The sequence below is a fragment of the Rutidosis leptorrhynchoides genome, chromosome 8, assembly GCF_046630445.1.
Source record: "Rutidosis leptorrhynchoides isolate AG116_Rl617_1_P2 chromosome 8, CSIRO_AGI_Rlap_v1, whole genome shotgun sequence".
Lineage (NCBI taxonomy): Eukaryota > Viridiplantae > Streptophyta > Magnoliopsida > Asterales > Asteraceae > Rutidosis > Rutidosis leptorrhynchoides.
In genome coordinates this window covers 335,706,674-335,732,198 of record NC_092340.1, presented here as the reverse complement: position 1 = coordinate 335,732,198, position 25,525 = coordinate 335,706,674, and the positions used below count along the sequence as shown (strand labels likewise).

Below are 25,525 nucleotides of genomic sequence, written 5' to 3'. Positions count from 1 at the left end.
TTCGAAACAGAAATTTTGACTTAAGTCAAAATCCCGCATTTAATATATAATAATATAGTATATAGTAAACAGGGAAACAACATAATGCATGCCAATTAAGTAACGCAACCAGGCACAAATACCGTAAAACCAACATACAGTAATGTAAATAGAACACTGTGCAAGAATTTAACAATACAAAGTTCCATTAATAAAGAGTTGCATACATAAGTTCGTACATTACATAAGGAAAACATGGAACTACAACGAGATTACAAAATGAAACCTACTACAAAGCTCTATGGTGACGGTGGGTAAAGGATGTCCAGCACATGGGACATCTGCTCCTCGAGCTCAATCACCTGAGCATGGAGGATCTCCACCTCCCTCGCCAGTTCCTCAACAAAGGGAGGGGCTGGCAGAGCAGGCGGTACTGCTGGTGCAGATGGTGCTGGTGGTGCAGATGGTCCAGCTCCAGAGGTAGATGCTGCATGGCGGAAAGGCTTACGCACGAACGGATCAGCCGGGTAAGGCACGACCCGCTTACGGGCGGTAACCCTACGATGCTGACCATGTGAGTTAGTGAACGCTCGACCTACTGTTATCCCACTTTCGCTTGTCACTACTATGTTTGTGCTCGACTTACATGGCAAACTGATGACACGTATGCACATTACTATGTGTGGGACTGTGGGGACTAAGTGTACCACTGCCCTTGTACTGGACTAATGTGCGGACTAATCGGGTCATAAATGCCGATCATGTTCGATATTAAGAGATGGATTTTATGTGCATATCCGAGGTTTAAAAAGCTATTTTATAAGGTTTTCATAACGGGTAACGATTTGGTTCGAAAATGCAAAAAATGGAGTTTAAACGAGAAGAAGGTGAAAAAGCAGGAGCCCAGCCGCAAATTGTGATTAGGGAGAGTAAATTGCGCCCGGGATCAGACCAAAATCATCATCAGGATCAGAACGGGCATAAGGAGGCGCCCGATTTTTGCGGTTGGGCGTAATTTGCGCCCGTTGAGTACAAATTGTGGCTGGGCGTGTTTTTGGATAGAATTTGAGCCGAATTTGAGGGATTTCATGCTTGGGGAATACCCTACTTCATCCCTATATAAGGTAAAACCTAGGTTACGAATGAGGAACCTTTTCCATCAGTTTGAGAGCCAAAAAACACACCAAAACACATCACAAATCATCATGACTCAAGGATTCAAGTTATGATTCAAGTGGTGTTCATCATACAACTTCAAAAAACAACCATGATCATCATCACCAACATGCCTGGCTAGTCTTCTTATCTTTATCCTTTCCATGAACAATTAAACATGTATTATTTCATTCAAAATTATGTGGTTTATAATGTTTTAATACTTATATCTTTTGGATTATGATATTGTAAACCAATCACTTATTGATCAATGCAAGTTCTATGCTTTTGTTATTGCAAGTTGAATTATTGTTGTGACGCCCCGCACAAAACCATCGTGTACGGATCATCAACAACAGGATCATCACAAGGTCAAACACTATATGCTGGTTGAAAACCGATTTGCATTCATTAAAAAGATAACGTTTTACAAAGATAACATGTCATAAGACTTATTACAAACCATTGTTCCAAAATAACATAAGTTTACGAATGCAAAACATAAGTTTCATAATTTGAGACATCTCTAGTAATGCAGCGGATAACTAATACAGCAGGTCCTTAACAGCAATTCAATAACAGCATGACATCAAGTGTAACAGCGGAAGCAATAAACCTCTAGGCACCTGAGAAATACACGCTTAAAAAGTCAACACGAATGTTGGTGAGCTATAGTTTAAGTTGTAATAGTAACGTAAGATAGGCCACGAGATTTCAGTGCTGCAACAGCGTATCGAAACAGTATGAAAAGTATATGCATAACCGTGGGCACCCGGTAACTAGACTTAACGTTTATAACCCCCTGAAAGTACACTTGGCGAGTGCGTATGTTCACGAAGTATTAAACACTCGTTAAATGCTAGCGCGACTAGCCCGAGTGGGGATGTCAAACCCTATGGATCCATATCTAAGATTCGCGTTCACCGGTTCAAAAACCAATGACTAAACGTTATCGTGCTAAGGGGAATGTTTATGCCGTTGTATAACCCACACACATATAAAGTTTAAGTACTCGTGCCTAGTATGTAAAACGTAAAAAGCGCATGTATTCTCAGTCCCAAAATAATTAAAGTAAAAAGGGATGCTATAACTCACTGTGATAATAGCGGTAAAGTCGGTAATGAAAGTACGCAAGTAGTAAGTCGGTCCGAAAGGTCGTCAACCTAAATCAAATGTTACTAGGTCAGTAGGTTGTCTTTATAAGTTCTAATAGTGCATAAAATAAGTTTAAGTGTCATCATCATCATCATTCATCATCATAAAAGCTAAGTAAGTTTGACGAGAATAGAGATCGAAACAATAGGCTGACTTCGGTCAGCTGCTACGACCTCTACGTAAATCGAAAAGACACATGGTCAGTGGATATGGCTCCGTATATGAGTCCCCTAACAGCTGACCAATTTTCAGAACCTAACTCGTCTTCGTTTGACCGTGGCGACGGTTTAAGTGCGAGTAGGTCAGAAATTTCAGCACAACGTTAATAGGGTGTAGTGACTATCGGAGGGCCATAAATCCTAAATCGTAACTCGGATTAAGACGAGGCCTAAACGGAAAATCATCTAATTGAACCGAACTAATTGAAAATCAACTTTCCAGTAGCCCAGGTGGTCTGATCAGATACAAAAATCAGTGGACAAATGCTCCGATGGGGTTCTTGGTGCTTGATGCTCATCACGGTTCTCATCCTTGATGCTTGTAGCTTCAAGTGTATAACTAGTTGATGGTTTAGCATCACTTTTGACCAAGATTCACCATCAATACACAATATGTTAAGACCAAGTAAGAACACAACTCATTCATGAGTCTTAGATGGATGATGAACCAAGGTTACATCATATCCTTAGTCTTAACACAATTTCAATTCACAATAACAACTAAAGTTACAAACTTTACATTAATTCAACAAGTAATAGCACAATCTAAGTCAAATGAGGTGATGGAACCCTAATCTAGAGAGCTTGGATCCATTTCACACAAGTTACAAGGTTGCAAAGCTAGAAAGCTTGAACCTTTAAGTGTTCTTGAAGATCTTGAAGCATAAAGCTTGGATCTTTAAGATATATGAAGATAACAAACACAAGTTTGAATCTTTTTCACAAAACAACATGATCAAAACAAAAAGAACTTAGATCTAACAAAAAGATATGAAGATTCAAGCTAGAAAGCTTGCATCTTGATTGTTCTTGAAGATCTTGAAGCATAAAGCTTGGATCTTGAAGATGCATGAAGATTACAAACAAAAGTTTGAATCTTTATCATAAAATAGAAAGATTAAAGTATAAAAGAAGTAGATCTACAAAAGATATGAAGATTCAAGCTAAAAAGCTTGAATCTTCCATGTTCTTGAAAGATTCATGCTTGAATCAACAAGATATAAGTAAGATCAAAGCTAAAAGGAACTTTGATCTCCATAAAATGATGATGATGATCATGAATTTGAAAAGAAAAAGAAGAAGGAAAAGAAGACTTACAAGTAATGCTAGAAAGGAAAGAAAGAAAGAAAGAACAAGTGTGTGAAAAACCAAAATGATCAAGTGTGGAAATGAGGGACTAAAGGCTAGTATTTATAGGCATAATTTCACTTGGATTGATGACATGGCAAGGCCATTTGGCCGAAATTTTGAGGAGGGGAGGGGGAGACACTATGTTGCTTTATGGATCATGGTTGTCTAAAGTGTGTCCTTTTGCTAGAATCTCATGTGACAATTAGATAAATCTTATCCATTATACTAGTATGACTCATAATTAATTATTTATTTATTTATTTATTATTATGGGTCACTAGTAATAATACTAGGGCTAATTAATTGGGTCACTAGCTAGAGTAGGGTGGGCTTGAGCCCAACAAGGTAGAGAGTCCAACAAGACTAACTATTGGGCTTTAGCAATTAAATAAATAAAATTAAGCATCCAACGGCCCAGGTAATTATTATTATAAAATAATAATTAATATTTCGCAGTCCAAAAGTTCCGGTTCCGACAAAAGTCAAACGTGCGCGCAGTCCGCGGTTTATTCGTAACGGCAAGTAACACTAACGGTTATAAAGCATCCAATGGACAAGTTAAGCATTCCACATACACCAAGGCATGTTTTTAAGCATATATGAATATAAAACACGTGTGCCAAGGTTCCAGAGTAATAAAGTAACGCAGTATGCACAGATACGCAGTTTCGCTAAAATACAAGGCACAAAAGCAAGTCGAAAAAGTCGGGTCGTTACAATTGTGATTTAACATTGTGTTCTTGATCCAACTTAGTGTTAATTAGATTAAGAATAAAGACATATTGTCTAGGTTGCATAGTTCAATCCCAAGATAGTAGAATTGATGAAATTAAGAAGTCTTGTCTATGAGATTTGATCAATACTCGGTAAACATAGTACTTGTTTGAATGAATGCATGTTAGATTGGGATTGTGAAAGGATAAAGACTTTTAATCTCATTGTTTACATTTCAACATTCTCAATTGCACTTTAGTTTAAGTCTTTAAGCTTTAATTTAGTTGATAATTTTTAATAGCTCTTAGTTAAACAAACAAACAAATCCTGAAATTGCTTGCTATTAACCACTATTTCCCGTGGAACGAATCATGCTTACCCTATCTAAAGTAGAGTAATTAGGCTATTTTTGACCGGCCCTTCGACACCAATCACGGACACTGCCGGGTACCTAGCTCACGTGTATACACTGTCAGGTAATGGGCTCACGTGTATACACTGTTGGTTGACGGGCTCATATGTACTTATTTCCGGGTGCTGGGCTTACATTTGTACGCTGCCTTTGACCGTGATCCATTGCTGGGTCAAGAATGACGAATCTAGTCTTACGAACGGTTTGGATGATGACGTTACTTAAACGTTATCCGACTCCATCTACCGTAAGTAGCATAATTGAGTGTGATTTACGGTTAACGGATATGGGTATCTGTTATGCTTATCATTGATATATAAGATTACTAATTCCAACTAAATTAAAGAATTAACTAGATCCAACATATAAACTAAATACTAATTATTTTTAATGCATATACTTGCTATAATGCTACATACTACAAATTGGGATCTGACTTCTTACTTGACTTCAATGGGCCTATTAGACTCCCAAAATATTGGGCTTCAAAATTACCCAACGGATTCACTTATTTTCCTTATCCATGAAATTGTGTTAATGTGCGTTGTTCAATCATTCTGGTTCACGAGATGACGATTTCGCTATAAAATTTGTGACATTTTCTAATATAAACGATCACCATTTTTAATGTGTTGAGTCAGCTTGAAATTGTGGGAGTGAACGGTGTGTAACGATAAATAGAACTTAACCTATATATTCTCGTTGTCTTTAATTTCAATACCATTCTTATTTTATAGTCACAATTATGTCGTTGAAGTTGTTAAGTAACTAACTTAATCATCGGTGGATCTTTTATTAATCAACTTTTAATTTGGAATGATTGATGAATAAGGATCGATATATGGTGTGTGGCCAAATATATAAATGGACAATGGTTATGGTGTTTGCCTTTGTAAGAGAACCACTAAAAACATTTTTAATTACATGACACGAAAAAGAAGATAGCATCTTTTAATGATCATGCAAACATGCCTTACTTTTTGATTTTCAACACCATAGCTTAACTTCCAAGAAACGGTACAAAAGTATCTTGTTTCGCAACATGGGGTACGAGAACCGTCCGCTTATATCAAAAAGTGAAGATATATATGCAACAAAAAGAAAACTAATACTCCTACGTCAAATCAATCATTTTAATTCAGGGGAAATTTGTATTTTATTATTTATTTTAATGTTTGTCAAAATGAATCGGATACCCTTAAATAAAGTGATGGTTCATACTCCATTTTCACTGCTTTTGGTAACATGGACTATTGATGTATTCTTTTTTTATTGTTGGAAAAGCACTATTGATGTATCTTTTTTTTTTTTTTTTTTGGAAAAGCACTATTGATGTATTCTAAAAGTTTCAAATAACAATAATTGGTAATTGGTTTTCATGTTCCATTAGGAGTTCGCAATAATCTGGCACATTTTGTTTTAGTTTGGATACTTTTAGATTGTTACGTTAGTTCAGTTGTGGTTTGTTTTAGTCTTGTAGATCGTTGGACTTCGATCATGTAGATTTGTAGAGTTTGCTTCAATTGTAGCTCACATCATCGTTAGATCGCTTTAGTTTTAATTAATGTATTTTTCACAAATAAAAAGGGCATATTTTGTTTGATTGAAAAAATGACGACACTTTCTTTTCTTTGCAAGCGGTATTAATATAACTCTTAAAGTATTTGACGAAACTAACTTGTGTCTGGATTAAAAAATTTATAGATAGATTTGAGAGCTTATATAGTTGAAATTAGAAGCTTATAACTAGAGTATTAAAAGCGAATATGAGGTTTTTTTATAAGTGTTTGGTTAAAACAAGTTAAAGCATAAACAAGTGAATCGATGTAAGAGAACAAATAAACACGTTTTTTTTCTTTTTTGACGAAAAGAACGGAAATATATAAAACAAGAAAACTCCATCAAAATGATGAAGAATTCATACAAAATACAAGACCAATAAAAGCTATACTTACAAAACGAACTGCATAGCTAAACAACAATCAGGATAAAAAGAAATTACGAATAATTAAGAGTTGCGAATTAGCACTCACGGGTTACAAACCCAAACATAATATTGATGGCTTGAACAAAACTTAAAGAAGGAAGCCCGTTGTAAAACCTTCATCTTGATGCTCCGAATGATATGGAACAAACAAACACACACATGATACATAATTATATAAGATGCATTTAGTTGGAACATCGCTTATTCAATTCTATTCGCTCGGATGACTAGTAGAGGTAACTATCATATTAGTGAAACGGTTGAGTGTTAAAGCTCTTGTAATTTGTGATTGTTGGTTTCTATAGTGCCTTACCACGACTCCTTGTTTTTATTAAAATTATGTTGTTTAAAAAAAATGCATTTTTGTGTAATATCACAATTTATAAAATTCCGATTTATTCTTAAAAGTTACTTCAACTACTTTAAATCTAAAGTTTATTTTTTGCAATAATCATTCAAAATTTTGTTTATCATATAATATTTTGAAATTGATTGATGCATAAAATAAACATTTCTAGGTCTCGTAACTTTCTAAAATTTAGTGTGTCAAAACACGGTAAACACTATTAATATGTAATTATTTACTAGGAGTATAAGGAATATACAAATAAAATTCTGTACTTCATATATTTTTTGTTTCATTAATTTGTAAGTATAAACATAACTTTAAACCCTTGACTTGTGTAAACTTTTAAAGAGAGGATCAAACGTTAGCTAGTATCATAATCAGTGTAGTCAAAATTTCCAAAATATAAGAACTTAGAATTTTAAATACCAATACAACTGGTGATATCTTATAAGGAAAAGAAATAGGATCACAAGTGTCATTATCAGATTCTAATGGGCAAGCTATGAAACTTGTTTGATAACCCGCAGGAAGTTTAGGTTTAGGGATGACAATCATCATCCGATCCATTGAATATTTATCTGATTCATCCGATTTGTAATGGATATGCATGTTCTAATAAGTAATAAATATGAACCTTTGATTGCTAGTTGGTGGGTGCATTTAGGACTTTTGGTTATCGAGAGTTCTTTTCGGATGGCTGGTTACGGTCTCGTAGGAGTGTTCTTGGATTGCATGGCGGGTGATTTCGGCAGCTTCGAGGACTGAGTTGGATTTGGTTCGGCGTCCAGAGGGATGTTCTTTTTTGGGGGGGGTGGGGGGGGGGGGGGGGGGGGGGGGGGGGGGGGGGTCACGTTGCAAGGCTTGTTTTGGCGTAGGATGTTTTTGGATTAAATGTTGCTTGTGTAAGGTTTGTTTATCTAGGGTAATTGTTTGCCTTGGCGTTATCGGTTGTTTATTGCTTAGTTACGTTGGTTTATAGTTATTAGTTTGGAGTTTTGTATTGGTTTGTTGTAATCGTTCCCGAGAACGCATTGTAGGTTGTGTAGTTTGTATCGCAACCAGTTCAAGTGATATTTTTATATTATATATACGTATTTTTGCAAAAAAAAAAAAAAAAAAAAAAAAATATATGAATATGTATACGGATAAATCTAAATGGATATGAATATGGATAAAAAGTTTCATCCATGAATATATGTATTAACACTCGAAATACATAAATATTGATATATACATACACAATAACTATTACGAATGTATTTATCATTACAAATACATTTTGTTTGCAATCATACAATGAACTCACTATTAGTAATGAAACATGTACGCATTTAATATGTCATAATCTATTTTTAATAGTAGATTTGATAAATTGTGTTATATCTTCGTGAAAGATTACACGTTCTCGTAGAAAGATTTTAATTTATGTCATGTTAGTATTTATTTTTGCTAAATTACGGGCATATTTGATAGAAAGTTTTTTTGGAGTTTTTAACTTATAGCTTTTATGAAAAACCTCATATCTAATAAACATGTTTTATTTAGTTAAAGAATTTAAAGCTTAAAGCTTTTTAAACGGAGCTAAAAGGCTAATAGAACTACCGTTTGAGAAAAAACTTATAGTTTTTTTTATATCAAATTTACTCATTACTTTAACAGTTTCAGTTATTATGTCAAACACCTAAATACATATAAAAAGTTAGTAGCTATCAGCTATCACCTACTTGTATAGGCTATCAGCTACCAATTATTAAGTACAAGCTACCAGCTAATCTTTCTAAACATACCTTACATTTTTTTATTACATATTAGAAAAAAATATTATAACATTTCTTAAATATTCAATCGATATTCAACCTATTAATCTAATGGATATTAATAGAACAAGTGAAATCAAATTGTACGAACATAAATATAAATGAACAAAAATTAAGTTAATATGAATATCAATATGGCCCTGATCATCCCTAATTATGCTTTTATAAGTATAAGGATACCATTCAGATAATTAAAAGAGATTATATGTTTACATAATCTATAAACTAACTCTAACAATGCTTATTCACAGTTTTTATGTCCATCTATTATAGAAGCGAATCTGCCATCGAAACCATCGGTTTGGCCATGGAAACCATTGATTTTTTTTTTAATGAAAACTTTTATTATTTTGCCATCTAAAACATGGATTTTTTGTCCATCGATTATAGAAGCGAATATGAGAGCAGCGAAGAATCCATTGATTATTAGAGCGAATCTGAGAGCAGCAAAGAAAGTAGGCAGTGAAAAGAAGCAGATTTTAATGGCGAAGAGTGTAGAAGCAACATTTTGTAGACAGATGCAAAATTATTAATAAGGACAATACTACATTACTTTTTAAGAGATACTTATAAAGAGTTAAAAATATAGGTCACTGTGAACCAACCACACACATTTTGACCCTTTGAATCATAATGAATGTTTGTACCTGTAGTTATGCGTTTTTTTGTTATCGTTTGCTGAATAACTATATAGAAATATTATATGAATGTCGAGGTTACTAAAAACCATGCAAATAATAATATGATTCACATTTAGTCATTTTTTTTTTTGAAAGATCAAACTTTATTATTAAAGAAAATATGGTACAAGATACAAACCTAAATCAATTAACATCAAAAGGAGCTCGAGGCTATACATTACAGACTCGAATACTTATGTATCTAACACTACCAAAATATAGGGGCCCGAAACAGTAGCAGGAAAAAACCCTTATCCTTTTTTCATATTCGAAGGTGAGATGTGTAACAACCCGTCCTTATCCACCTGGACGAAGTCATCAACATTTGGTCCCATTGCGATGATCGACTCCAAGTAATGTCCTTAAATGAGCAAATGCACAGCGGAAGACTTAATTCGTACCTGAGAATAAACATGCTTTAAAGTGTCAACCAAAAGGTTGGTGAGTTCATAGGTTTATTGTAATAATCATTTTAATATGTTAATAGACCACAAGATTTCATAATCATAAACATAATACACTCGCAAGTGTATGTAAAGCATTCTAAGTGGTTGAGCACTTGGTAACCATACTTAACATTTAATCAACGTCGCATATTCCCTTTATTATGAAATCTCACTACACCGTACCAAGTGTAGTCACCAAAACGAAGTACTGTGCAACCGTTGAATACTGGTCGTCCAGTCCGGTTGGGGTTGTCAGGCCCGATAGATCTATCAACAGGATTCGCGTTTACAATACCACATGTAAATAGTAGTTACCAAGCTATTAGGGAAGATATGCAGGGTGGTACAACTCAACGTAGAATATATTTTAAGTACTTGTGTCTATCTTGTAAACATTTATAAAAGCAGCGCATGTATTCTCAGCCCAAAAATATATATTGCAAAAGCAATTAAAAAGGGAGCATATGAAACTCATCTAATGTATTTTGTAGTAAAAATACATATGACTATATTGAGCAATGTAAGGTTGGCCTCGGATTCACGAACCTATATCATTTATGTATATTAACACATATATTTGCAATCGAACAAATTTATATTTTATATCTTAGTTTATATGTTATATGTATTTCATTTGTATATATTTAAAATGATTAATATTTATACATATAGATATCTTAATATGTATATTAGTATTTTATCAATAATTTGTTATTTGTAATATTTATAAAAATAATGTTAATATGTTTAGTATATAATTATATATAATATAAGTATAATATTTATTTGTTATAAAATACTAATAAAAATGATAATTAAAATAGTAATGATAATAATAATGATAGTTTTTAATAATAATAATAATGTTTTCATATAAAAATCATTTCAATAATAATAATTAATAATAATAATAATATATTTATACCTATATATACTTATTGAAGTCCAATTAATAATCCAGTCCAAGTTAGAAGCCCAATGAGATGATGCAGTCCAATAATCAATTTACTAAACCCAAGAAGAACTTATAATTCAGCCCAACAGGAGTTTATATCTCGGCCTAGCAGGAACTTGGCCCAACATGAAATTCTAGCCCAACAATATACCCAACAGCAGGTTGTTTAATTAAAAAGAATATTTTGCAGCAGCCTAGGATTGAACACCCGACCTCTTGTTCCCCAATAACACTCCTAACCAGCTGAGCTATCCGATTTTTATGTTATAATCTCTATCTTAAATTTGTATAACTCGTTTCTATTTTCCTTTTATTCCTTCCTCTTCACCCAAAACCCAGGACTATTCACCATTATCATTAAACTATCATCACAATTCATATGATCATTATCTTTAATCATAATCGTTTCTTGTTATAATCCTTATCTTCATAATGAATCGTGAATTATAATCATCACCTAACATTATTTTTTTTTTTTTATTTTTTTTTTTTTGTTAACACCATCTATCATCTTCTCCGATAATCATCATCATCATTATCAATATCAACAAGCATCGGCTTCTATCTTCATCATATCACCACTGTATCTTCATCATCATCTATCTTTGTTCATACGGTATCACAACTTCGTGATTATTTAAACAGGAACATACGATGCAACAGCATCCTTCGAATAGGTTACTGTTCATCGTCCTCTTTACTTGTCATATATCTTCATTTAACAGAATCAAACAGGACTGTACAGTAGCTCGTGACACGATAAGAAGGAGAGAAAAAAATATAAAGCAGCGGCACTAGCTGTTGCTCCGGTGGTGTCTCGGTAGTAACCAAAACAAAAGAAAGTGGCAGTTGGTATGGCGATGGTGGTCGTTGGTGGTTCATCGATTGGGTTATCGGTTTCACTTAAAGAGAGGGAGATGTAGAGAGAGAGAGAGAGAGGTGGACAAGAGAGAGAAAGAGAGATGGTAAGGTGGTGGTGGTTTGTAACCGGCGGTGGTGGTTTGGGTGGTGAGGAATTTATGGTTGTCCGAAAGTGATCAAGCTAGGTGATCGAGTTTTATGATGAAATGGTGAAATGTAGCTTCAATGAAAGTGATGAGAAGGGTGGTTCGTGGTGTTTGTTCTAGCTCGATGGTGGTGGTTAATGATGGCTCATAAGTGGTGAGTGTGTTCGTGGGTGGTGGAGATGGTGTTATGGATGGCGGATAGTGGTGATGATCATGAATTGAATAAGAGAGGATAAAGTGTGTGAGTTGGTTGTACATGGTTATCTATCTATATCTGTAAAGTATGTATATGTTTATATATATGTTAGATAGGTGATAGATAGTGGAGGCATAGAAACAGAAAACACAAAAGGATAAATGGTTGGTGTTCTTTTTTCATTCAAGTAGTACACACATATTTATATATATATAATATACATCTTAAGTTGATGGAATGTATATAATATATATATATATCTCAATTTGCTGAAAACGTGTCAACAAACAGAGATACAGTGAAGCCATCGACATATACTTGGATTCTTTCTACCGACGTTTATACCCGGATGACTAAATCGTGTCCATTGCTAAACAGTTAACGTATGAAAGTATTTCTAAAAATCCCAAATTTTTAGATTAAACATATTTAATTATTTCACTCATTTCCTGTTTGAAACCTGATCAAAAAGGTTCAATAATTATTTATTTTCTGTTCCAATTTTTGTGTACGGAGTACTAATATCTAAGTTTAAAAAGATAAGAATATTTTTAATAATTCTAACATCTTCGTAATCGATTTACAGTCCAACTTTTATTTTAAATCCTCATGAACACGTACAATATCTATATTAAAACTAACAAAACATCAACCGAGTCTTATCGACATTTGCCAATTAAGCTAGTAATCATTCATTTTCCATTTACTCTTTCTCCGTATATAATTAGTCTTAAATAACAAGTTTTATCACATAAATATATAAATATATATTATATATTTTTAAACAAATATTATTTTATATATTTTCAAGTAGTATTTATATACACACACATATATATGTATCTATTTACAAATAGTTGTTTGTGAATTGTCGAGAGTAGTCGAATGTCAATTGAATATATGAAACAGTTCAAAATTTTTGAGACTAATCCTAACAGTCTTGGCTTATCTTGTCAAAATATTAAATCGTATCGAGAGTTTGGTTTAAAATTAGTCAAAATTTTCCGGGTCGTGACAGTACATACCCGTTAAAGAAATTTCGTCCCGAAATTTGATCGAGGTTGTCATGGCTAACACTAAAAATGTTTTTATGGTGAATATGAGTTGATAATTAGAGATTTATTATTATATAGATAAGGCGATTCGATCATATGAAGCGTACGAGTGAAGCTATAACAAAAAAAATGAAATGAGTAAATAGAGGTTCGTCATAACTTTTGACATTGTCACTGTTGAATTTCGAAATTCAAGGGGTTTAAGGAAATCTTCTAATCAGAAGGAAAATGTATTAGCACGATTTATTAGCAACTGTTGGAATTACGGAAGAACAGAAATATCAAGGAAATATTTTCGTGATATGCTTAGAGATTAAGTAGAATGAAAGAGTCGTGTAACATGGCACATGATGACGGTATTGTCTGTGAATCATCACATTCCATTAGAAATTTAGCATGACTTACTGTAATATAATTACGTTGGCCAAGCGCATTATATTATACTAACTCATGCTTCAATTCCCAACACTACTCCAGAAACATTCATAATTCATATTTAGATTTTACTGAAGTTTCCAATATAATGGAATACCGAAAACACGAAGGGTAGATAATTTCGGACATGAATATTTATGAAAATATCCTCAAAATATCGAAGATATTTATGATGATATTTTTGAAATTTCTAAGTTCGAAAGTTAACGGAAAAGATTTTTCGCAAGATTTTAACATGACATTGGAGCAAGATATTCTCTAAAGATTTCATCGGATACAGAATTACCTGGATTCTTTAAATATAGGGTTTAGTCCTTGTATTTATCCTTGGTCTCCTTCAAGGTGTGCTCAATCCGATTTTCAGTACCAAATTTTCTATAGAGTGTTCCTAACACTTCCTTCTTTATCATCAACTTTCGGCCATTAAGACCATCTACAACATGCTGCTTCGTCAGCATTTTCAAAGTTAACGGATCTGGGTCATCGGTTATCAAACCGAGGTGGTTTCAGGAGAATTGTGTTTTTAGATGATTAAACGCTGATGGTAATGTGGTGGAATATAAAAGGTTCTCCGGTAACAATAAATAAGCACATATATATTCCGAGGTTATAATAAGGTTATTTCGGATGAAAAGTCGGAGTTGAGTTGCTGGAGCTGTGACAAAGTTTGCTTCTTTGAAAGGGATTACCAAATTATTTTGGGTAATAATAACACTAAAGGAATTAGCACAGCTACGTGTTAAACGTTTACTCAGTTTCCGAGAGTTTTTCAGATGCATAACTATATGCATCAATCTTTTCTTCCGTAGATGAGGTGCGGTAGGTTCATCCTCTCGATCGAGGTGTTTTCAAGAATCATGAAAGATTTGAACATGAATTGGAATCGTCAAGATTCAAATGAGGTTTAAGATGAAATCAAGTGGCAAACTTGAAGAATTGTTTAGTTCCATATGTTATAATCAATATTTTAATTCATTTTAATTGTCCAATGTCATTAGTCCACAGTCGATAGTCTACAGTAACAGTCCAATAATTCATATATAGTTTAATATATAATATACGAATTAATTAATACGTGTCGTGACCCGTATACGTCTCAGACTCGATCACAACTCAAACTATATATATTATTGTAGAATCAACCTCAACCCTGTATAGAGAACTCGATCATTACTGCATATAGAGTGTCTATGGTGATTCCAAATAATATATATAGATGAGTCGATATGATATGTCAAAACCTTGTATACGTGTCCCGATATTTAAGTGCGTAAAATAAATAACAGAAATTAAATGACGATAAATTAAATGCGTAAAGTAAATAACAGAATTTAAATGACAATAAATAAAATTGCGAGAATTAAATTGCGATAATTAAAATGTAATAAGGAATTAACAGTTAGCTAGGAACAGTTAGCGTGGATTCTTAACAAAATTCCTCATAGTTAATTTGTTTGTTTCTAACAAATTTTATTTTGTCAAATGTTTTCTTCATTATGCCACTTGTTGGATTCTGATAAATCAAAATCCAAATATGAAATTGGATGAATATAGTTATTCTGTGGTGAACGGATTTGTATATCGGTGGGTGTAAGTAGGATAGTAAACGACTGTTGAATCAGCTTCGAAGAATGTACATTGTAACTTATTAATGTGAAATCTGAATATTTCTCGGGTATTACCTACCCGTTAAAATATTTTCACAATTAACACTTTGTACGAAAGAATTTTTAATTACAATCTTTATGAAAACATATATACATATATATTTTCTTCAGATGCAATCATGGATTTAATGAGTTAATATGATATTAACTCATCTGATTTACCGTTAGAACAAGAATATATAATCTCTAAAACATTAGAGGTTACATAATCACTATGTCGAACTAAGATAAATGATGTAGAACGTCATGTAGAACGATGATTATACTCGAGGTACAGAATTAAATGTCGAAGTTGGTGACGCGGATGTTGTTGTTGGTGGTACTAGTGCTGTTGGTGCTGAGGCTGGTGATGTTACTGGTGTTGATGATACTGCTAGTGCTTGCAAATTGTGTACCGTGCTCTCTAAAGTTAACACTCGAGCTCGGAGTTCTTTAACTTCTTCTACTAACCCTGGTTGGTTATCAGTGTGAGGTAGAGGTCGGATATCTTCTCTAGTTCCATTAATGGTAGCCTCAAGACGAAAAATTCTTGCAAAAAGGATGTAAACGGTGTTGCGAACAGGTTCGCCGGTGAGCGGGTCGAGCACTCCGACGTTAGGTGGTAAGTTCGGCTCGTGATATGGAGTACCTTCTTCATTTCTCCATAGGGTAAGTATTTCGCGAACCCATCCCCACTTTCTAAAGAAATCACGGTAGTTGATCGGTTGGTGCGCTCCCGTCACGCTATCTTCGGAGTCAGAAGAACTTGGTCGATTCGTAGAGGCCATCGTACGCGATCACAGAAAAGATTTTTGGTATGAAAAGCTTATTGATAGCAAATGATAGTTGGATGGTATTCTCAATGCATAATATACCTAGATATATATAGTACCAGGATCCCTTAAATTACGGAGAAATTTACGGAAGATATCAGACAAAGTTTACCGTAATAGATACGCTAAGATATAAATTTGTATATACACTATCTATGTAATAAAGGCAGTAAGGCGTGTCTAGACTTAGGAATGATTAGCAGGAAATTTTCCACTAGGAATGATATACAATACTTATAATATGCAGCTAAGGTCGAAGTCCAGACTCGCTAATGCATCCTAACAACTATCAGTTAGACACACTAATGCAAGACCTGGTTCGCTAGGACCAACGCTCTGATACCACCTGTAACAACCCGTCCTTATCCACCTGGACGAAGTCATCAACATTTGGTCCCATTGCGATGATCGACTCCAAGTAATGTCCTTAAATGAGCAAATGCACAGCGGAAGACTTAATTCGTACCTGAGAATAAACATGCTTTAAAGTGTCAACCAAAAGGTTGGTGAGTTCATAGGTTTATTGTAATAATCATTTTAATATGTTAATAGACCACAAGATTTCATAATCATAAACATAATACACTCGCAAGTGTATGTAAAGCATTCTAAGTGGTTGAGCACTTGGTAACCATACTTAACATTTAATCAACGTCGCATATTCCCTTTATTATGAAATCTCACTACACCGTACCAAGTGTAGTCACCAAAACGAAGTACTGTGCAACCGTTGAATACTAGTCGTCCAGTCCGGTTGGGGTTGTCAGGCCCGATAGATCTATCAACAGGATTCGCGTTTACAATACCACATGTAAATAGTAGTTACCAAGCTATTAGGGAAGATATGCAGGGTGGTACAACTCAACGTAGAATATATTTTAAGTACTTGTGTCTATCTTGTAAACATTTATAAAAGCAGCGCATGTATTCTCAGCCCAAAAATATATATTGCAAAAGCAATTAAAAAGGGAGCATATGAAACTCACCTAATGTATTTTGTAGTAAAAATACATATGACTATATTGAGCAATGTAAGGTTGGCCTCGGATTCACGAACCTATATCATTTATGTATATTAACACGTATATTTGCAATCGAACAAATTTATATTTTATATCTTAGTTTATATGTTATATGTATTTCATTTGTATATATTTAAAATGATTAATATTTATACATATAGATATCTTAATATGTATATTAGTATTTTATCAATAATTTGTTATTTGTAATATTTATAAAAATAATGTTAATATGTTTAGTATATAATTATATATAATATAAGTATAATATTTATTTGTTATAAAATACTAATAAAAATGATAATTAAAATAGTAATGATAATAATAATGATAGTTTTTAATAATAATAATAATGTTTTCATATAAAAATCATTTCAATAATAATAATAATAATAATAATAATTAATAATAATAATAATAATAATAATAATAATATATTTATACCTATATATACTTATTGAAGTCCAATTAATAATCCAGTCCAAGTTAGAAGCCCAATGAGATGATGCAGTCCAATAATCAATTTACTTAACCCAAGAAGAACTTATAATTCAGCCCAACAGGAGTTTATATCTCGGCCTAGTAGGAACTTGGCCCAACATGAAATTCTAGCCCAACAATATACCCAACAGCAGGTTGTTTAATTAAAAAGAATATTTTGCAGCAGCCTAGGATTGAACACCCGACCTCTTGTTCCCCAATAACACTCCTAACCAGCTGAGCTATCCGATTTTTATGTTATAATCTCTATCTTAAATTTGTATAACTCGTTTTTATTTTCCTTTTATTCCTTCCTCTTCACCCAAAACCCAGGACTATTCACCATTATCATTAAACTATCATCACAATTCATATGATCATTATCTTTAATCATAATCGTTTCTTGTTATAATCCTTATCTTCATAATGAATCGTGAATTATAATCATCACCTAACATTATTTTTTTTTATTTTTATTTTTTTATTTTTGTTAACACCATCTATCATCTTCTCCGATAATCATCATCATCATTATCAATATCAACAAGCATCGGCTTCTATCTTCATCATATCACCACTGTATCTTCATCATCATCTATCTTTGTTCATACGGTATCACAACTTCGTGATTATTTAAACAGGAACATACGATGCAACAGCATCCTTCGAATAGGTTACTGTTCATCGTCCTCTTTACTTGTCATATATCTTCATTTAACAGAATCAAACAGGACTGTACAGCAGCTCGTGACACGATAAGAAGGAGAGAAAAAAAATATAAAGCAGCGGCACTAGCTGTTGCTCCGGTGGTGTCTCGGTAGTAACCAAAACAAAAGAAAGTGGCAGTTGGTATGGCGATGGTGGTCGTTGGTGGTTCATCGATTGGGTTATCGGTTTCACTTAAAGAGAGGGAGATGTAGAGAGAGAGAGAGAGGTGGACAAGAGAGAGAAAGAGAGATGGTAAGGTGGTGGTGGTTTGTAACCGGCGGTGGTGGTTTGGGTGGTGAGGAATTTATGGTTGTCCGAAAGTGATCAAGCTAGGTGATCGAGTTTTATGATGAAATGGTGAAATGTAGCTTCAATGAAAGTGATGAGAAGGGTGGTTCGTGGTGGTTGTTCTAGCTCGATGGTGGTGGTTAATGATGGCTCATAAGTGGTGAGTGTGTTCGTGGGTGGTGGAGATGGTGTTATGGATGGCGGATAGTGGTGATGATCATGAATTGAATAAGAGAGGATAAAGTGTGTGAGTTGGTTGTACATGGTTATCTATCTATATCTGTAAAGTATGTATATGTTTATATATATGTTAGATAGGTGATAGATAGTGGAGGCATAGAAACAGAAAACACAAAAGGATAAATGGTTGGTGTTTTTTTTTCATTCAAGTAGTACACACATATTTATATATATATAATATACATCTTAAGTTGATGGAATGTATATAATATATATATATATATCTCAATTTGCTGAAAACGTGTCAACAAACAGAGATACAGTGAAGCCATCGACATATACTTGGATTCTTTCTACCGACGTTTATACCCGGATGACTAAATCGTGTCCATTGCTAAACAGTTAACGTATGAAAGTATTTCTAAAAATCCCAAATTTTTAGATTAAACATATTTAATTATTTCACTCATTTCCTGTTTGAAACCTGATCAAAAAGGTTCAATAATTATTTATTTTCTGTTCCAATTTTTGTGTACGGAGTACTAATATTTAAGTTTAAAAAGATAAAAATATTTTTAATAATTCTAACATCTTCGTAATCGATTTACAGTCCAACTTTTATTTTAAATCCTCATGAACACGTACAATATCTATATTAAAACTAACAAAACATCAACCGAGTGTTATCGACATTTGCCAATTAAGCTCGTAATCATTCATTTTCCATTTACTCTTTCTCCGTATATAATTAGTCTTAAATAACAAGTTTTATCACATAAATATATAAATATATATTATATATTTTTAAACAAATATTATTTTATATATTTTCAAGTAGTATTTATATACACACACATATATATGTATCTATTTACAAATAGTTGTTTGTGAATTGTCGAGAGTAATCGAATGTCAATTGAATATATGAAACAGTTCAAAATTTTTGAGACTAATCCTAACAGTCTTGGCTTATCTTGTCAAAATATTAAATCGTATCGAGAGTTTGGTTTAAAATTAGTCAAAATTTTCCGGGTCGTGACAAGATGTCACTTGAAAAAACAAGCTGGTACGGTACGCTTTACAGTGCTATCAAAAGCAGCGACAAAGTAAAATGCAACGTCACATTTGATCCCAAACTAAGACTAATCGAAAAGGAGGAGGATGAAAAAAACCTACCAGCTAGCCGACCCCCTCTTTTGGTGCCGGGTCACATTTAGTCATTTACAACAAATACTTGCTTAGTCTCATAAAGTAACCCCGCGAATTCGCAGGCATTAAGCTAGTATAAAGTAATAAGATCTAAGAATAAATTTGCAACAGTTTTATTTGAGGTAAGATACTTATTAATCTACTTAAAATAACATAACATGACATTATACTAAAAGTATCTCATGCTATTATTTGTCAAAGCTTATGTTAATAATAAAATTAAAATATTAAATTAAATACACTATAATAAAGAAGACGAATCAGTCTCTTATCGTCACACCTGCCATTCTTTCTACCAAACACATACTTATATTAGAAAAAACTAAATTTAAATCTATAAACTTAGTTGAAATAATTGTAAATTATAAATTTTGTATTTTTGATTTTCCTCATTTGAATTTAAATATTACTAATTTAATATTTAATTGTAATAATAAATAAGGAATTACCGAGTATATTATTTATGGTATGTCTAAACTTAACCCTAATTGTCCTTGTTATAAATATACATAATACAATACACATATGCGTATGTCTCATTCGTTCAGTACTGAAGAAGATTTCAATTTCAACCATATAATAAAACAAGTCTCTAAAAATAAATTGGTTATTTTGTTACAAAATAATCATCTGAAACTTAACGCTGTGTTATTAATTGGTTAATTTGGAACAAAAAAGCAATCAAATGGCTGTTGTTTCTCAGGAAGCCATTATGCAGTTGAAGGCCTTAATGGACCAAGGTACTTAATATTATTATGATTTATTTGCTTTTATGATCATGATTGAAAAAAAAATAAAAAAAATCATCTTGTTTATAATATATGATCGTTACTAACCTTAATTTACATATATGTATGCATATGTATGTTTATGCAGTTGATGAGCCTCTTAGAAGAACATTCCAGGTTTTCATCTCTGCTAACTATATATTCTTTCATCATCTTCCTTCTTATTATTTTTTATTTTTTATTTTTTTATAATCTTATTAATTAATAAGATTATACTTGTAGAACTGGTATGTATTGAGTATTAACCCTTGTAGTTAATTTGTACATCAGTCATCCATCATGTATGAGTTAAATTAGTTAAAAACTGCTTGTATATTTATGTTAATTTATCCCTAAGTTTGTTACTTTTTTTTTTCTCCTTTAGAGATGCAGATACACATTATATGTAGTATGTAGTAGTATTGCTATTGTATTGATTGCTTAAATTAAAAATATTGGCTTTTATAAGATACAAGTTTAGTTGATCATTATGTATACAAATTAACAAATTCACTTTAGTACTAAAAGTTTTATAACCAAAAATTTCCTTTTTATGTACAGAATGTTCATCAGGGATATATAGTCGAAACGTTGGAACGTTTTTTAAAAGCAAGGGATGGGGTTGTTGCCAGAGCCCACAAGATGGTTCAATCTTAACCCCTTTTATTACTATGTTGTTTTCAAACATCTGTTGTCTAAATTAATTAAAAGATGATTATTTTGTTAATCTATAGTTGGTTGATAGTTTACAGTGGAGGCTGGAAAATGGTATTGATGAAATATTATCTGTAAGTTTCGTTCTTTACATTCTTATTGTTTCATCTTCTTATAAACCCGTGGCGGTTAATCATTTGTTAAAAAGATCATGCAGAAACCTATTGTTCCAGTTAATTTTTACAGAGGAGTGCGTGATTCGCAACTAATAGGATTGTCAGGTTATACAAGAGAGGTGCACTTTTATACATCATACATTGTTTTCTTACCAATTCACTCTGTAATAATTTTTTTTTTTTTTTTTTTTTTAACTATTTCGCTCAAATGTGTGTGTCCTCTCAATTACAGGGCCTGCCCGTTTTCGCTATTGGTGTAGGTCTCAGCACATTTGACAAAGCATCTGTAAGATTTTAATCTACTACTTCTGCTGTTCCCTTTTTCACCACTCAAAATATTGCTTTTATTAATTTATCTATTATTTATTTAACTACAGGTCCATTATTATGTGCAATCACATATCCAAATTAATGAATACCGTGATCGTGTTATATTGGTGAGCATGTGTGTCTTAGGTTCTATATATTGTTCTGTAGCTCAAAAACGTTGTGCTTACGCATTCATATATTGTAGCCTGCAGCAACAAAGAAAAAGGGAAAATATATAGGCAAGTGTGTGAAGATTTTGGATATGAGTGGCCTGAAACTGTCTGCATTGAACCAGATAAAGGTAAATTTCCGGTCACTGCAACAATTTAACTTTATGATAATTAGCAGAAAACTCAAGAATCGTTGATTTTTGTCAGCTGCTGACAGCTATATCTACTGTTGATGACCTAAACTATCCGGAGAAGACAATCACGTATTATATAGTCAATGTGCCGTACATATTTTCAGCTTGTTGGAAGGTTAGATCCATAAAGACCTAAACTTTATTACAATTACTAACCACATTTCATTTTTTTATAAAAAAGGATTTTGCTAACGACAGTTGTCAGGGCTGTTGTTAACCCGCTTTAAACAGATGTACATTCATGTAATCGCTACCACTGAATTAATAACTAACCACTATGTACAAGTGTTTAAAGCGCGTTTAGGGCCGTCATTAGCAAAATCCAAAAAACATATCACATATATCTTATGTAACAATCAAATGCAGGTTGTAAAACCCCTTCTACAGGAGCGAACTAAGTTAAAAGTTCAAGTGTTGCAAGGTTGTGGCCGTGATGAACTTTTGAAGGTGAATTGATATTTCAACTTGTAATTAAACAGTTGATATTTTTACCTTCTTGTTTACTCATAAAGTTATGTAATGAATCTGATAATGTCTGTTTCGATATCTTGTATAGATAATGGACTATTCTGCCCTTCCTCATTTTTGTCGAGGCTCTGGCTCTTCTCGACGCTCTGATAATGCAGTCGAAGATTGCTTCTCATTGGACCACCATTTTCATCAAGAACTGTACAGCTACATCAAGAAACAATCGGGGATTGTTGAACCTACAAGAACATTGAAACATGGATCTGTGCATGTCGAAGTGCCGTTAGCAGGCCCTAAAAAGGCAGAGTTTTGCAGAACTTTGGAATCTGAGTGGAAGAAATTTCAAAACCAAGACAATGTTTACAGGTTACACGATATCCAAATCAGTGATTAGGATGTTCTAATCATAATTTTAATTATAATTATGATACATAATACATAATTGAACATGAGTAAAGCCATACGTATTGCATGGCCTTCTATTTTGATGTGTTTAACATACAATGAAACCGTCAACGGGATTGTACATATAAATGGTTTTTGCAGTTCTTAACCATTCGTAATAAAGATGCTTTCTTCATTCTATTATAGCTATATTTTGTACGTTTATGCTGATAATTAATTACTTAACGCTAACTTAACGGTGTGATTACCAGCACCATAATTTCATTCTGTTCTCCACTTCCTAAGTTCACTTTCGATTGCCTCTTTTGCTGCTTCAGCCATTTGAGCCATCTTCAAAGCGTCTGCAAGTTCTGCATCTATAGTCTTAGTTTCTTCGATGCTTTTATCGAGCTTCATAAGCGTTTGTCTCTCTTTTTTCTTGATCGTTTCAACTTGAGACATAGCAGTCGCCACTTTCGAATCAGCCGCTTTCGCTGCTTCGTCACTTTTCCTTTTCAAAGCTTCATACTCTTGAGCTGTCAGCCTAATCTTATTATCATCTTTCGCAGAATTCGATTCAGTCCGTTTAAGTATTTGATCGTTCGCAAGCTCCTCTGCCGCTTTCGCCTTTTCAAGCTCTCTGAGAGCAACCTCAAGTTCTTCTTCGGCCTCTTTGTTTGCGGTTTCAGAATTTTCCGCTTGTCTTAAAAGCGTTTCTTCTTGTCTCTTAAAATCTTCTTCTTCCTTTTTCGCCTTTTCGGCTTCCATCATTTTTTCTTGAATTTTTAACTCAAGTTCATTGATACTATCCATTGCTTTGTCTAATTCTGCCGTTGACTCTTCGATTTCCGATTTAATTTTATCTAATTCGACTTGTTGTTGCTCCCTTTTCAAATCGTCACCTCGCAACAATGTTATATCCCGCTTCACATGTTCTAATTGCTGTTTTAACGTTTCCACAACGGCCCCAAGTGACGTTTCTTCTTCTTTTATTTCTTCAAGCCTTTTTTTAGCTTCCTCTACTTGTTTATTAGCGGTTTCTAACGTCTCCATATCGGCAACACGCACCTCTCGTAACTGTTCCTCTAACACATTTATCGCCTCGTTTTTCTCTTCTAGCTTTTGTCCTAAAATCCTAAGTTCCGTAACTTCGTTGTCTTTTTTCAAATTCTCAATCTTCAAGTCTAATTCTTCCTTGGCTTTCTTTATCGACTCTATACGAGCTTCTTTTTCATCTACGATATTGACATGCTCTTCGTGTGCTTTCTCGGAAGCAATTTTGACCCGGAGAAACGTTTCGCGCATGTTTTCAACTTCTTTCGAAAGTTCAACCATTTTCTGATGGTTGACTTTTGCAGCATGTTGTGCATCTGCAGCCTGTTGAAAAGCAGCCAACTTTGCTTCTAAAGCAGCATCGAAATCTTGTTTGAGACTAGTCAATTCTTGCTTAATCGAAATAAGTTCATTAGCAGACGTTTTATACTGATTTCGTTCCTTGTCCACGTCTTCTTGCCATGCATCGTTCGCTTGAGTTTGGCTCGATTTTAATAACTCAAGTTCTTGCGCTCGAGCTTTTGCAGCCTCAGTCGTCTCGATAGCTTCTTGCTTACCTTCACTTATTTGCTGTAGCTTGACGGTTAACTCCTGTAACGACTGATTAGCCTTATCTAGATCGCGACGTGCTTGTGCTTTCGTACTTTCGGCACTTTTTAATTGCTCTTTATACTTATCAAGCTCCTTTAATGTCCAATGTAGTTGTGTCTCCTTTTCCAGCACCCTCTGCAACAAGTTCAAAAGCCATATGAGAAACAATAATATTAATATTAATATAATTAATTTAAGGATTTGGCTAACGACTGTCATTAACATGCTTTATATTACTGTACAACTTGATAACCGTCAGTTTAAAGCTTCAAATGTATTTGAGAACCGTTATGTACAATTAATTAATGCATGCTAATGACAACCCTAAGAGCCGTCGTTAGCAAAAAGTAATATGAAAGAAATATGAATTGTGTTTATGGGCCCTACCTCTTCGCCGGTTTTAAATCTAAATTTAGGTTTTCCGGATTTTGGAGATGCTTCTCCGAATAGATTAACCGCAGCCTTAACAGATTGAAAGGGTGCTCTTGTATCGATCTCACCAACGACTGCATTTGGAGAACCTTTAGGAGATCCTGCAGCTGCTGGTTTTGGCGAAGGTGATACGCCTGAAGAACCAGGCGTTCTTTTCGTTGGAGAACTTGGCACGTTTTGGCGAGTTCTTATTTGAAAATTGAACATTATTTCCTATCCACCTTTATCATCCATGTCAATAAAAAAGAACATCAAAACTTGCAAAAAAAA

General features: G+C 33.5%; 2 protein-coding genes across 2 annotated transcripts; one reads left to right on the top strand and one right to left on the bottom strand.

The window, feature by feature from the left end:
- The first annotated feature begins 20,610 nt into the window (after positions 1-20,610).
- On the top strand, positions 20,611-23,357 carry LOC139862583 (phosphatidylinositol/phosphatidylcholine transfer protein SFH2-like). Its single transcript, XM_071851199.1, has 11 exons — positions 20,611-20,797; positions 20,934-20,962; positions 21,386-21,469; positions 21,559-21,612; positions 21,696-21,773; positions 21,887-21,940; positions 22,032-22,091; positions 22,169-22,264; positions 22,341-22,442; positions 22,694-22,774; positions 22,884-23,357. The coding sequence occupies exons 1-11, from the start codon at positions 20,743-20,745 to the stop codon at positions 23,187-23,189; spliced, it is 999 nt and encodes a 332-aa protein (XP_071707300.1). The 5' UTR covers positions 20,611-20,742; the 3' UTR covers positions 23,190-23,357.
- A 104-nt stretch (positions 23,358-23,461) lies between these two features.
- LOC139864528 (WEB family protein At5g55860-like) lies at positions 23,462-25,462 on the bottom strand. Its single transcript, XM_071853111.1, has 2 exons — positions 25,211-25,462; positions 23,462-24,958 (listed from the first exon to the last, which is right to left on the bottom strand). Exons 1-2 carry the CDS (start codon positions 25,460-25,462, stop codon positions 23,462-23,464), a joined length of 1,749 nt encoding a protein of 582 aa, XP_071709212.1.
- Positions 25,463-25,525: the final 63 nt, after the last annotated feature.

Bases quoted from the DNA above. Each gene is read 5' to 3' on its own strand.
- LOC139862583 (XM_071851199.1), top strand. From the start codon at position 20,743: ATGGCTGTTGTTTCTCAGGAAGCCATTATGCAGTTGAAGGCCTTAATG. The intron at 21,613-21,695 runs GTAAGTTTCGTT...AAGATCATGCAG, and splicing joins GTATTGATGAAATATTATCT to AAACCTATTGTTCCAGTTAA. The intron at 22,092-22,168 runs GTGAGCATGTGT...CATATATTGTAG, and splicing joins ACCGTGATCGTGTTATATTG to CCTGCAGCAACAAAGAAAAA.
- LOC139864528 (XM_071853111.1), bottom strand. From the start codon at position 25,462: ATGTTCAATTTTCAAATAAGAACTCGCCAAAACGTGCCAAGTTCTCCA. The intron at 24,959-25,210 runs GTAGGGCCCATA...AACTTGTTGCAG, and splicing joins GATTTAAAACCGGCGAAGAG to AGGGTGCTGGAAAAGGAGAC.